General features: G+C 41.3%; 1 protein-coding gene across 3 annotated transcripts in view; it reads right to left on the bottom strand.

Annotated features, from left to right (window-relative positions):
* ncor2 (nuclear receptor corepressor 2) overlaps positions 1 to 4,933 on the bottom strand; it is a 103,437-nt gene extending 98,504 nt beyond the window's left edge. For 2 of the 3 annotated variants that reach the window (XM_055050864.1, XM_055050865.1), the window contains exon 1: positions 4,849 to 4,933. In XM_055050864.1, coding sequence (XP_054906839.1) covers positions 4,849 to 4,874 — 26 coding nt within the window. In that variant the 5' untranslated portion in view covers positions 4,875 to 4,933. The remainder of the gene's footprint in view (positions 1 to 4,848) is intronic. The other variant, XM_055050866.1, reaches the window with a different exon arrangement.
* Positions 4,934 to 13,138: the final 8,205 nt, after the last annotated feature.

A 13,138-nucleotide genomic window follows, 5' to 3' on the forward strand; every position in this document is an offset into this window, starting at 1 on the left:
GATAGAAACTAATTATCCTTCACCTTGGATATAGTCTCAATAACTATTAAGAACTTAACAGCTTCAAATGTAGGATAAAAGGGCTTGAGAAACCATGAGAAAATAAAGAATATTTCCTGGACACACAAGTCCTCAAGTCACAACATTTTCACAGAGTTTTTGTCCCCTTTGGATTTCAACAGCCGTGGGTCAACTCACCCATGTGGGAAAAGGATCGACTGTGAATTAAAAAATAAAGATTTGGTTTAATATTTAAACAAAATCTAGCTATTTGGTATAAATATGAGGACCAGAAACCATCCTCATAAGCAATTATATTGCATCATTTTGTCCCACAGTTGTCTTTTAATGAATAGCACAGTTAAATAACCATAAAATACACATTTCATGCACAAGTCAATTCAACTGCATTCAACTACTATTGACTGCTTTCATTCACCACCTGAGCAAGCTGGCTCCTCCTGATTACACAAAATATCCTAGTTATTGCACTTCTACGTGACATATTCACACACCAAACTATGAGTATTTAGAGAGATGGAGAATTATTGTCAATTGCCAAAATGCATTTTAGTTTTTACAAATAGCTCATTTCTAATTATTTTGAGGAAACGCAGTGGGTGACTTGCCAAAGACATCATACTGTGAAAAATTGTTGCCGACTTAAGTCAAGCAAGCATGTGACCTAAAAGGTGAAGACAGCAAATACATGACAGACACGAGCGTGATCTCATTTTGTGGTTCCTCCTTTCCCATCACAGCAGCTGGGCTGTCGTCATCTTCATTGCAGCGGCGCAGATGGAACGACCCAGAAAAGCCACCATGGTTAAATGAGGTGAGGAGACTTCTTGATAACTCTATATGCCTCAAAATAACTGCTTATCATGTCCTTTTTGCACACAAAACTTCTGTTCTCCGGCAACATCAATAGTGTGGGAAAAGCATCGACTGTAAAATCAAAAAGAACGATTTACTAAACAAAATCTAACAATTTGGTATAAATATTAGGGAAATAAACGGGCTCTGCCATTTTTCAAACAGTGCACCTGGTTCATGTTTTGGGCCCTTTTATGCAGGAGCCAAAAACATGTGTGGCTATAATGACTTCGTTTGTAGGTTTTTTCGTCGAATGTATGTTTAAAAATAAAATCTAAACGATAGATTTTGTTGCTCCTTTGTGTGAGGATTTGTTGCTCGGAAAGGGAAACAAAATCCGCTTTGAGTCACATTTTGGCTCAGAAAACAATTCATGTGTGTCACTGTTTGTGTGTTTCTGATTACGGTGGGGTAAAAAAAAAACAAAAAAAAAACAGTTATATATAAATTATTGGCCAATAATTGCAGAACCAAAATAATTCAGTTGTTAGGCAACAACAGGAAGTGCTACGGTTGAGCAGTTTTGCTGTCAGTGTTTAAAGCATTACTCGATGCAACGACATTTACCCCACAACTAGACACCAGCTGTTTATTGGTATCAGTGGACCCCTTTAAAAATCTGTAAGAACAAACTGTTCTTACAGTGTAAACTCTTTTTAATGATGGTCCAGAGAAAGTGTTGGAGTGAAAAGACTTCTCTTTAGCTGTATGGAGCACAGAGGAAAGCAGCAACGCTACTCCCCCACTTGCACATTTTAAGCTGCAAATACATTGAAACTGAAAGAGCACCACGCATTGCTCTTATTAAGATGACACTTGGCCACGAGTGGCTTCCACCGTCAGCAGACAGCCCAACTAATTAATCGGCTAATGACAGCTTGGTAAACTCCTAGTTTTAATTGACGTGAAACAGAAACGTTTGCACATTTCCTTGAAACTTAATGCTGGATTATATTTTCTGGCTTCTTATTCTATGTCTTCCCCAAGTCAAAATATTAAAATAAATGTCATAGCATACTAATAATTGGCATGTTAAATTGTGTTATCCATTTTCGTTGGTCACTACTATGAGGCATCAGCAGATTTACTCCGGTCATCAAACAGAAGAGTCTCTTTCTCCCTATTGCTTCCCAAAACACAACTCGGTTAATCCCCACTGGCTCTATTTGTCTCATTAGTTGCTAAGAAATGGATTTTTTGTGTGGAGTGTTTATTTTCCCTTTAACAAACAGCAACAACTGGTCTAACTGTTCAGCCATTTTTGTTTTTGTTTGGTGATTAGGGACTTGAATTATGAATGGATGCTATAAATGTCACTGAGAGAAAAAGCGCACTGATCAAAACCGGGCATCCCAAGCTGCCGTGAATAAGCGTTACGACAATAAAGTTTTGAAGACTCGCCGTCTAGTGTCTCCAAACTTGGGATTTAGTCAAAGTTCTGATTTTTAAAAATGACAGACATGCTGTTCAGCAGGTCTCACAAGCTGCTGCCATGCTCACTGTAGCACTGTCACACAACACACTGTGTGCATTGACAGGCCTGCAAAAAGGACGTGCTACAATGTATTACAAGTAGTCACAGCCAATGGAATAATAAACTGTAGAAATCAGTCAACATGAACATTTTCAGTAGACAAGTGAATTTGGTACGTCAGGAAGGTTCAGCTGCAGTCACTGGTGAACTCCATAGGAGCTGTACTTTTGAAACAATAACAGCAGATAAAGTGTTTTATTTGTGACAAATTGCACTAATTGGAACAGGGTTTTTTTTTTTAATTCAACGTTTTAAACTGAGTCGATGTTCATTTCTCAATGAACATCCTTTAAACACAGAAAAACTCTTAATGCATGAATTTGAACAAAATTCCTAAATTACGTTAAAAGCACAACATAGTTGTGCTTTTTTCCCCTTTGTCGCCGCAGTCATGAGTTAAATTTTCATGTTTTTGTCTTCTATGTTCTACTTCCAACTTGCTGAATAGCCTTTTATATCAATAAGGATTTCTTTTGATTGATTTATGTCATGTTCGCAAAGTAAATTCATACTTTGACTCACGTTTCTCTTTATACACCTTTTAATTTTGTGACATGTAAAAAACACCTAGATTTGTCAGTTCAAATGAAATTCCCGGAAATACACTTATTTTTGATTTTTGGATTCAACAACAAAAAAATTAAGACAAAAATATCAAGGTGAAAAGAATGATGATTTATGACAGCTCTATAATTAGGTGTTTTGCTAGGAGCAAATCTGCAGCTGCTGTTTACACTCAGCTGCAGTGATTACGCTACTGATTGCTCCATGCCCTCAAAAAGATTTTGATTTGCGACCGCAGGTTGCATTCTCAAGAGTTTCCAGTGGCAAAGTAAAGTATGACCAGAATACCATTGATTATCTTCTGCTTTTTCTCCTTCCCTCCACCCCCTAATTCCTGTTAGCAACACAGCCAGGTATTACTGTTGAAGTTTTACTCTGATAACGCCATGATAGTTTTTCCAGGAGATCTGCTAAATTATTTAAACTCAAGAAAATGCAAGCTGGTGGGAAATCTATTGATTTAATGTGTGAGAACAAGCATAGAGAATTGGAAATAGGATTCAATCTATATTTTAGAGTATATTTGTAATGTTTATGTTGGAATGGGGGAGGGGGGCTTCTGGGGGATCAAAATATTATTTACAACTGCGGAAACTGAAAGAAAATCTTTTGATTTAAAAAGGGCCATTAAACCGACATCACAAGTCACAAAAAGAGGCAGAACATTCATGACAAAATGTGCCTTGATCACACTTTTAACATTTATGCTGTAAATCAGACTGCCTGTGAATTTCAGTTCTTTAAAACGCCGTGGCCATCATCACTGGCGCAAACACAATCCTGGAGTCAGTCTCCTGCTTTTTGTCCCCAAGTGAAATCGTTTGTTTTGACATGAAGGTCTTCTGAAAGCTGTTGAAGCATGCCCACTAAGACGTATTACGTAACCCGTGTCCAGCCAGCGCAATAATGAACGTTGCTTGAATGAGACCCAGAATGTTGACATCAGTGGTCATGCAGCTAAATCAGAACATGTTCTTTTTCTTCACCCCCCCACATTTTACTCCCAAGCAATACAGAATAGCGTCTCTCAGTGTGACTCCTGCTGCGGTTCGACGTTAGCTTCGAGCGTCAGCATTAAGACGGTTTAAAAAACCACAACACATTTCCGACAGCCACCCAGTTGAGGCATCAAATCTGAGATAACCACTCATCCACGCTAACTGATATTTACGTCGCTTATATTCACAATTTACTTCAGTCATAAATCCAAACTTATCGCCTATTAAGTCATTTAAAAAACAAACAAACATTTACCGCCTTCGACCACACACCAGAAATAAAGTTCACTGGGTGAACTCGTGTGGATTCTTTGTTTACAAACTCTCACTGAACGTTATTTTTGTACAGCCTCGATAGCAAGCTAAGCTATTTAACCAAACACAAATACAAACCGGGACACGTTGGGAAGTTGACAGCACTTCTTGTTTTTTACGGTGAATATTAGAATTGTTGTTTGCGGGGTTGTGTTTTTAAAGAAACGCACGCAGCTGTGTAATTATTTCTTTTCGAGAACAGAGGCGCTAGCTCCTCGGCTGCTCTGACAGCTAGCCTGCCCGGCTAGCACTTTAGCTATTTGCTAGCTTAGCCTAGCCATGTAGCACGTGTTTGTGATTTATAAAATAATTAACGAGCTGACGGTGGTCAGCTAAACGGGAAGACTGTTGTTGTCCGAGGACCTCGCTGATTGAGCACTTTGCGGACGCTTTGATTCCGCTCGGTTTAACGCAAGGCGCGGTTATAGCGCAACGCAGAGACTCAGAAAAAGGTCAATAATGCTATGCATGTTTGTTCTCCAAAGAATAGCCGGACCCCGTCATCCAACAACAGAGCAGACCCCCAAACCAATGGACAGCCAGCAATGGAAGCTAACTAACCTTAGCGGCGGGGCAGGAGACACCATTCGGTGGTAACGACGTTCAGAAGGTAACGTCCCAGTCCTCGTCAATCGGCTTAAAGTGGCTTAAAAGGCTCGGCGAAGTTTTTAGTTTGTTTTCGTTTTCATTTGCTGCGTTAGCGGATTTCTGCGGTGTCGAGCCAGTTCCTGCACAAGTAATGCTACTCCCTGAACCGCTGCTGCTCAGACCATTGCGGGGCTGAACCGCCTCTCTGGTTCTCAATAGGTCCTTCGCTCCTCCTCCTCCTCCTCCTCACTGGAGGACCCACTCCGACAACAAATTCACCCATCAATCTGCGTGCAGTTAAATCTTTTTTTTTTTTTTTTTTTAAATAAGAAAAATTCTAAATGCTTATTTCTCTGAACAACTCATTGTTTTGTGCATCTTAATTTTTTGGGGGGAACGGGGGTACTCTTTCAATAAATAATAAATGCTGTATTAATGTTTTAATTCAGGTGTGTGTGACATGTGCAGATGAGTAGATCCACAGTTGCATAACAATTGAACCAGAAGTTATTTGTGAGATGCTCACATTTTGGTATCCTGCAAGCAACACTGTCAAAGAAAACTTTATTTACTTAAAACAGAAGAGCAAAAATGATTCCTATCTGATTCACAGACGCCGTATGGATATTATCATTTGTTGTGTGGAATACAATGCAAAACTATAGCACACATACAAGCACATATTTTGCATCGTTTTTTTTTTTTTTTTTGAGAGCCCTGTTTCACCCAACTGACAGGCAGTGCACAGCAACAGCAGTGTTATCTGCACTACACTACAACGCTGCTGCTTTCGCTAGCATGTCATCTAACAGAGTTTAAGAATTTAACATTATTTTAGCTATAAAGGACCTTTGACATACATAATATTTACTTTTACTACAAACTGTATGGTTCATCTTTACAACTTAACACCTTATTAAGAGGTGTTGTCATCTCTTAATAAGGTTTTAGCAGTTCTAACTTTAAGATTGTGGTTCCTTAAAAAAAAAAAAGGTCAGAGTCTGACAGAATATAGAAATTCTACGCTGTGCAGATGACCTGAAGTGTTTTATCTTAGAATGCACAAATGGCTGGTTGTATTGACCATTTGTCCAAAACTAAAATAAAAAAAAAAAAAACTAAACTCAAGTGTCAAGTGATCAAAGCAAAGTGAAATAAACTCAAATAGTCAATATAGTGCACCGTGGGTTCTGGCTTATGCAGTCCAAAAATGGGGTCAAAACAGTTGAAACGCAGCTCTTTTGTTTGCTTTATTCCATTTTTAGCTAAAAACAAGTTACAGGCTCTAATTCCTGCACCTGATCTCACTGATGACTGACGAGAAACTGATAAAAAACCATATGACCACCCATGTGCCTAAAGACTTACCTACCTCCTACATATTTAACACACCCACTTCCCAAACTGAAATTAAGTAACTAATTAAGTGAATTACTAACAAAAAAAACCTACTTAAAAAGAACAAATTAAAAAAAACATTCTAATTATAAATCAACTGGAAAATAAGCAAATAAAAATAAACTAAATAATCTAAATTCTAAAATTTTACTGAAAAATTGAGAAATAGCTCCTACAGCTGGTAAAGGGATTACAAAGATCACTAAGGGTTAGGGAGCATCTTCTACAGTATTGTGACCACTGCAGTGGACGTTATTGGGAATTTGATTTCTCAGTGACGAATGCCATCTCAGCATGAGGTGAAATCATTCTAGAAAGGTGGGGAAGGGATGTATGGTGGCGCAGTCAGTAGCACTTTCTTGAAGCAAGAAAGTGATGGATTTGGATCCTGTTACGGGTCTTTCTGCATCGACTTCTCCCAGTGCGAGCATGGGTTCTCCCCAGTTACTCTATCTTCCTCTCATTGCCCAACAGCGTGAATGTAACACTGATTGCTCCATGTAAATTTCGAGCACGAACACGATTGTTTCACACAAACTAAGATCTCCCCTTTTTCAAACTTATGTGAATCGATTAAGGTAGTTCTGACAATTTTTCCCACCTTTTGTAGGCGATAGCCAGACTCCTCAGCCACCGCAAGACTCACTCGTGGAGGTAGTTGTCAAGCCCCTGCTGTTGAACTGCACCTCCTCTCATTAGGACTGAACAATCTGGCAAATAAATTCCTGGACGCCAAATTAAACAAAATTTATTTTGTGAGATTGCCCCCACTATGACGCAAGAGCAAACCCCCGCCTCTGCTCCAACGTGAACTCTGGGTCAACTCAAGCACAGACTCGCCGGGAACTCTACATCTGTGCGCCTCGACTCCCATGGAGAAGTACAAGCTGTGAATACACCAGCTTCACATTGAAGGATAGTCCTTCGGTGATCCCCAGCATCTCCTGCTGCGTACATGTTTGATGACTGTGCCGAAGCCAGTGGCCTGCAAATGATCTGAAACCTTTCAATCGGCTTCACGCAGATACGATGGCTGCTAAAACCACCACCCACGCTGCAGCATTCGCCGTCACAGTCAATCTTTTTGCGTAACGAAAAGAAACGGACGTCTGTAGCAAAATGGTTAAACAAAGAAATGCACAGTTCTGTAGCATTCTGGCATGTTTGGACAGACTGCAGCAATCAGCTTCAATTCATTTTGTGCTTTAAAATGTTTGATTTCCATTGGTATTTGGCACAGAAGTAACTGGAACTCTTCAGACACGCCATATCTTGAACTAAATCTGAGAAGAAGCGTTTCCTATTATGTCAGATGGAATTGTTTTCCTTCCCTGTCTTTTCTTTTCTTTTTTTTCTTTTTTTGTAGCTCTGTGGGTTTGGGAGCGCTTCCCCCTCAAACCATCTGTAAAACCACCATCTCCTGACTCAACTATCAGAACAGGAAAGATAACTGTTTGTTTCAGCTGTGTTATCTGGACTTAGGCGGGTGCCTGAATAATACATCCGCCTATCTCTGCCTCGGTTTGCGGCTCAATGATAAAACACAAACGCTTCTCATTCGCCGGGTTTGACATTCACAGCTGTGGTCATCTGCAGCCAGACGAACAGAAGAATCACCTCAAGATCTGATAAATATTTGGACACATTTTCACGATTGCTAAAAATGCATTTTGCAACCCACTTCAGTGAAGGCAAAGGGTTGGGGGGACAGGGGGAGTTGACCTTAAAATATCTCTTTCCACTAGTTACAGGAATAACTGGAGTGGGTTGTTTTAACAGATCCAGGAGCCACATGAAAGGCAGCGCTGAGAGTGACTGCATCAATTAACGGACTTTGAAGATTTCAAAGGGCGTCAGCTGGAGGATGTGCTGCAGACAGAGGCTGTAGTTGTGAATTAAAAGATGAGCAAAATGTCCTGAAGGAAAACTAATTATGGTGGAGCAAAACAAGCATAATAAAAGATACTATAGATTGGTGGTTCTAAGAGCTGCTCTTCAACACTGCTGGCGCGCTGGAAGCAATTTTTACGGTGCTCTCAGCTATTCTTGCTTACCTTTGTAAAAATGTATGAAAAGCCTGATGATATGTTCATCTTTTGTTGCTGTTGCATAAGCCCTCACTGAAACTGTTTATGCATTTCTGCCTACATGTAATGGCAAAGTCCTTCTGCCGTCTTTGGCTAAACATTTTTGGATCAATATTGATCTGAAATATCCCCCCAAAAAATGATTAATTTTTGAGCCTTAAAAAAAACTCAAACATGTCAGAGACTTCCTGAAAATGCTGTGATGCAAATACCAGTGGAACTAGGAGAATTGTTTTATTATAGCTGGCAGCTAAACTAGCTGCTAAATAGGTTAGGCAGTTAGCAGCCTGCATGCATTATTGGAAGAGCAGCAGGGTTGAGTCAAATGGCCCTGGGAAAATAATCTTTTGCTTCAAAGATGGTGTCAGAAAATGAACCTGCTTGCTTTTCTCTCACAGTTTGCAACACCAATGTCCTCCTCGTTATCAAGCCGTCGGCCCAGGTTGATATTTCACAGATTCGCAGCCCACAGGACTTTACCTGACCGCCTCTCGACTCGCCGCAACAAAGCGGGCAGAAACGGCGCAGCGCCTGTTTCGCAGAAGAGCGCAGAGACTGCCTGCATTGTTGGAATTCCGGCTCCACTTCCTGAGTCTCGCCGCACCTGGTCAACTGCCAGCACGCGGTTTTCTCTCTCTCCTCCCTCCCTTCTCTCCTGCAGAGATCGCGTGTTGGCTGAAATGTCGCCGCTGGGACACGGACTGCTCCAGCTTCACATTCTTCAGCTATTAAATACGTCGCGTCTCAGAGCTTGCCATAAATATATTTTTTAATTTTTTCTTTTCTGTCACAGAGAGTTAATGACATTTAGTTTAAAACTGAAAAAAAAAATGTGGAGTCTGTTCTGGTGTGCTTATCCTTTAGTGATATATTTAGATAATGATGTGCATGTCACATCATTAACGACAATTAACAACTGTCGTTAATTGTTGCTTCAATTTTTTTTTTGTCTTTTGTTGTCCATGGCTGCCGGGAGCCATGACAGACATATTCACACTTGTTCAATATCCAAGCGCAGCCCTGTAATGGACCTGGCACCGGCGCTGCCGCTCTGCAGCTCAGTCCGCCATCTGTTCGCCTGCATGGATCCACGCAGCGTTCAGTAAAGTGGACATTGTATGGATGCGTTCCAACACGAATGTCACGCAATCAGTGCTCACCAGGAAATGAGCCAACAAAAATACAAGAATCAGTTCCATCTGTTTTTAATGGGAACAGGGGCGCTGTGTAAGTTTTGACAACTCCAAGGGCCCCTGACCGACAGGGGGCCCTCCGCAATTTATTTATTTATTTGTTTATTTAGGCCCGAGCAGCTAAGCGCTGCGAAGGCCTATTGTTTCTGTACTGTTTCTTATTATTATTATTATTATTATTATTATTCTTCCACCCAAATGAATTGGCTTTTTGAGGGCTTTATCATATTCAAAAACTCACCAAACTTGGCGGACGCGTAAAGGGAGTTTCAAAATTTTGTATTTTAAGGTCATTGCAAAAATCCCATAAGAAATGGCTCAATAGCGCCACCTACAAATTTTCAAAGGACCCTTTGCTATTCACTTACTTCATTGTAGAGACATGAAATTTGGTACACTTGTAGAGCTCCCCAAGATGCTCAAAATTTACAATTAATGTCATAGTGCAAGTATCACAGGAAGTCGGCCATTTTGGATTGAAGGTCCAATTTTGAGGCCATTTTTGCCGTTTACAGCCTCCGTATTTGATCGAACTCCTCCTAGGGATTTCGATTGATCGGCTTCAAACTCGGTCAGTCTGTTCATAAGGCATGTCCCATCTAAAGTTATCAAAACGGTGAGTTTTTGAGAATGCTGAAGGGGGGTTAACAGGGGTCAAAGTTCACCTACTCCCCATAAAAAAATAAACTGCTATATCTCCTACACAGAAACTCACAGAGGCACCAAAGTTTCTGTGATTGATCATCATCGGGTGTCCTACAATACCCTATGGTCGAATGATGACATCACTTTGGCCACTTCCCCTGAAAACAGGAAGTGTAATGTTTTACTGTGAACTTTCACTATCTGACCCCTTTGACCTCATCAACATGAAACTGTGCCCAGACACAGAAGACATGTTGGTGTATTGAGGATTCTAATCCCTACCAGCTACGATGGAGCAGGTGGGCGTGGCGGCGTGGCGAAGTGACCTGTAACGCCATCGCCATACGTTTTGCTCTCAATTCCACAGTTTCGGTCCCAGCTGCTCCAAACTCACAAGGATGGATCTTCATCCACTCCCCGACAGGAATCCATCACAATATTTGGTGGGCGTGGCCTAATTTCTCTATAGCGCCCCCTAGAAAATTTTAAATGATCAGCCCCAAGCCATGCTTTAACCTACAATTACGAAACTTTGTACACATTTGTATCATGTCAGGACTTAAAAGAAAGTCTCTTGGAGCCATGGTCTAAACCCCACAGGAAGTCGGCCATTTTGGATTGAAGTTCAAATTTTGACCCCATTTTTGCCGTTTACAGCCTTCCTATTTGATCGAACTCCTCCTAGAGATTTCGATTGATCGGCTTCAAACTCGGTCAGTCTGCTCATGAGGCATGTCCCATCTAAAGTTATCAAAACGGTGAGTTTTTGAGAATGTTGAAGGGGGGTTAGCAGGGGTCAAAGTTCACCTACTCGCCGTAAAAAAATAAACTGCTATATCTCCTACACAGAAACTCACAGAGGCACCAAAGTTTCTGTGATTGATCATCATCGGGTGTCCTACAATACCCTATGGTCGAATGATGACATCACTTAGGCCACGCCCCCTGAGAAAAGGAAGTGTCATGTTTTACTGTGAAGGGTCGCTATCTGACCCCTTTGACCTCATCAACATGAAACTGTGCCCAGACACAGAAGACATGTTGGTGTGTTGAGGATTCCAACCCCGACCAGCTTCGATGGAGCAGCTGGGCGTGGCGGCGTGGCGAAGTCACCTGTAACGCCATCGCCATACGTTTGGCTCTCAATTCCACATTTTTGGGCGCAGCTGCTCCAAACTCACAAGGATGGATCTTCATCCACTCCCCGACAGGAATCCATCACAATATTTGTAGGGTGTGGCCTAATTTCTCTATAGCGCCCCCTAGAAAATTTTAAATGATCAGCCCCAAGCCATGCTTTAACCTACAATTACGAAACTTTGTACACGTGTGTACCATGTCAGGACTTACAAAAAAGTCTCTTGGAGCCATGGTCTAAACCCCAGAGGAAGTCGGCCATTTTTGATTGAAGTTCTGATTTTCATCCCATTTTTGCCGTTTATAAACCATTTCAGTAATTCGCCACTTGGGGTCAGTATTGCTCCACAAATGAAACAGCAGATAAACAGGATGAAGAACAATATCAGTATTTCGCCAGGAGGTGTCAGTGTTCCTCCACCGATGACAAACAGATCCACGGGCGGATGGGCGTGAAAACTTTGTGAGAGCGTTGCCATGAAATTTCTAAAAGGATAGAAATGTCTCAGATAATTTTTGTTGAATTAAATCATGCAGTAAATGTAGCGTTTTCTTACTTCTTACAAACCATTTCAGTAATTCGCCACTCTAAGTATTACTCCAACAATGAAATAGAGTGCTTTAGAAACACAGCTGAAGATGATGAAAAATGACGAACTGTAGTACTTCGCCATGTGCATATGATCGGCTGTAAATGACACGTGGATCATCCGACTGACGCCAAATTGGATACGTATGACCTTTGTTGACCTCTAAAGAGAACAACAGCATTGAAATATATTTTGACTCCACTGCGCGTCCTACATTAATCCGCCAGCTATATTTCCTCGCTAAACCAATGAATCTGCACCACATTTTTTGCATCGTCAAGGAGCGCCTCCGAACGCATCAGTGCGTACCGCCTGGTGGACGGGCGCGGAAACTGCGCAACAACTTCTGTGTTAGCACGTGGCCAGCGTTGATGGAAACTGAGCAACAGCTTCCGCGGTGCGGGCGGAGGAGCTGAAAACTGCGTGAGAGCTTCTGTGGTGGCTGACGTGAGGCGACGGTTGCTAGTACCCCGCGGTGGCAATAGGCCGGAGCGGCGCTTGGCTGCGAGGGCCGTTCGAGGCTGCTTGCAGCTTTAATTATTTATTTATTTTCTTTTCATAGAAATACTAAAAACAAACGGGGCCCTGTCAATTACAAAACGAACCAGATCGTCTTTTATAAAATAGTTTTTAGCAGTAAAAATTGAATTGATTGTTTTCACAGATTATCTGTCTCGTAACAAATTGTCACGACATGGCGCCAGCCTGAACGAATGTGGAGAAAACTTTTTTTTATTAAAGTTCTATACTGCAGCTTCAATCAAATGCAACTGCATAGCATTTTTGAGAAGTCTGGATTGCTTCATGTATATTTTGCATGTTGCTTATGACTGTTGCTGGTGGGAAGAGACATCTCGGAAATCTCAACTAATAGAAAAAATTTAAGCAACCCACATGCAAACTGTATGTGGACTGTTGGATGTAAAATTCATGAGCAGTAAATATTGTGCTAGTATCAGTATTGAACCAAAGAAAGCAAGGCCATTGCAAGCCTTTAAAATTGTGGCACTTTTGATAGGTCAGGTAGACTCAGGAAATTGTAACAGCAGCTGCATGGGGATTGGGGGACCAATTAAATTTTTTGGCTTGCAGGGCCCAAGATTACTGGCGGCACCCCTGAATGGGAAACACCTTTAAGCAGACAATGGCTCTCCACATTTAATATCTGTGTTGTAGATGCACATTTTGGAGGAGTGAACAGTTTTGGGTTTTC

Source organism: Poeciliopsis prolifica, unplaced genomic scaffold (genome assembly GCF_027474105.1).
Source record: "Poeciliopsis prolifica strain line A6 unplaced genomic scaffold, Auburn_PproV2 SCAFFOLD031, whole genome shotgun sequence".
In the NCBI taxonomy this organism is placed as follows: Eukaryota; Metazoa; Chordata; class Actinopteri; order Cyprinodontiformes; family Poeciliidae; genus Poeciliopsis; species Poeciliopsis prolifica.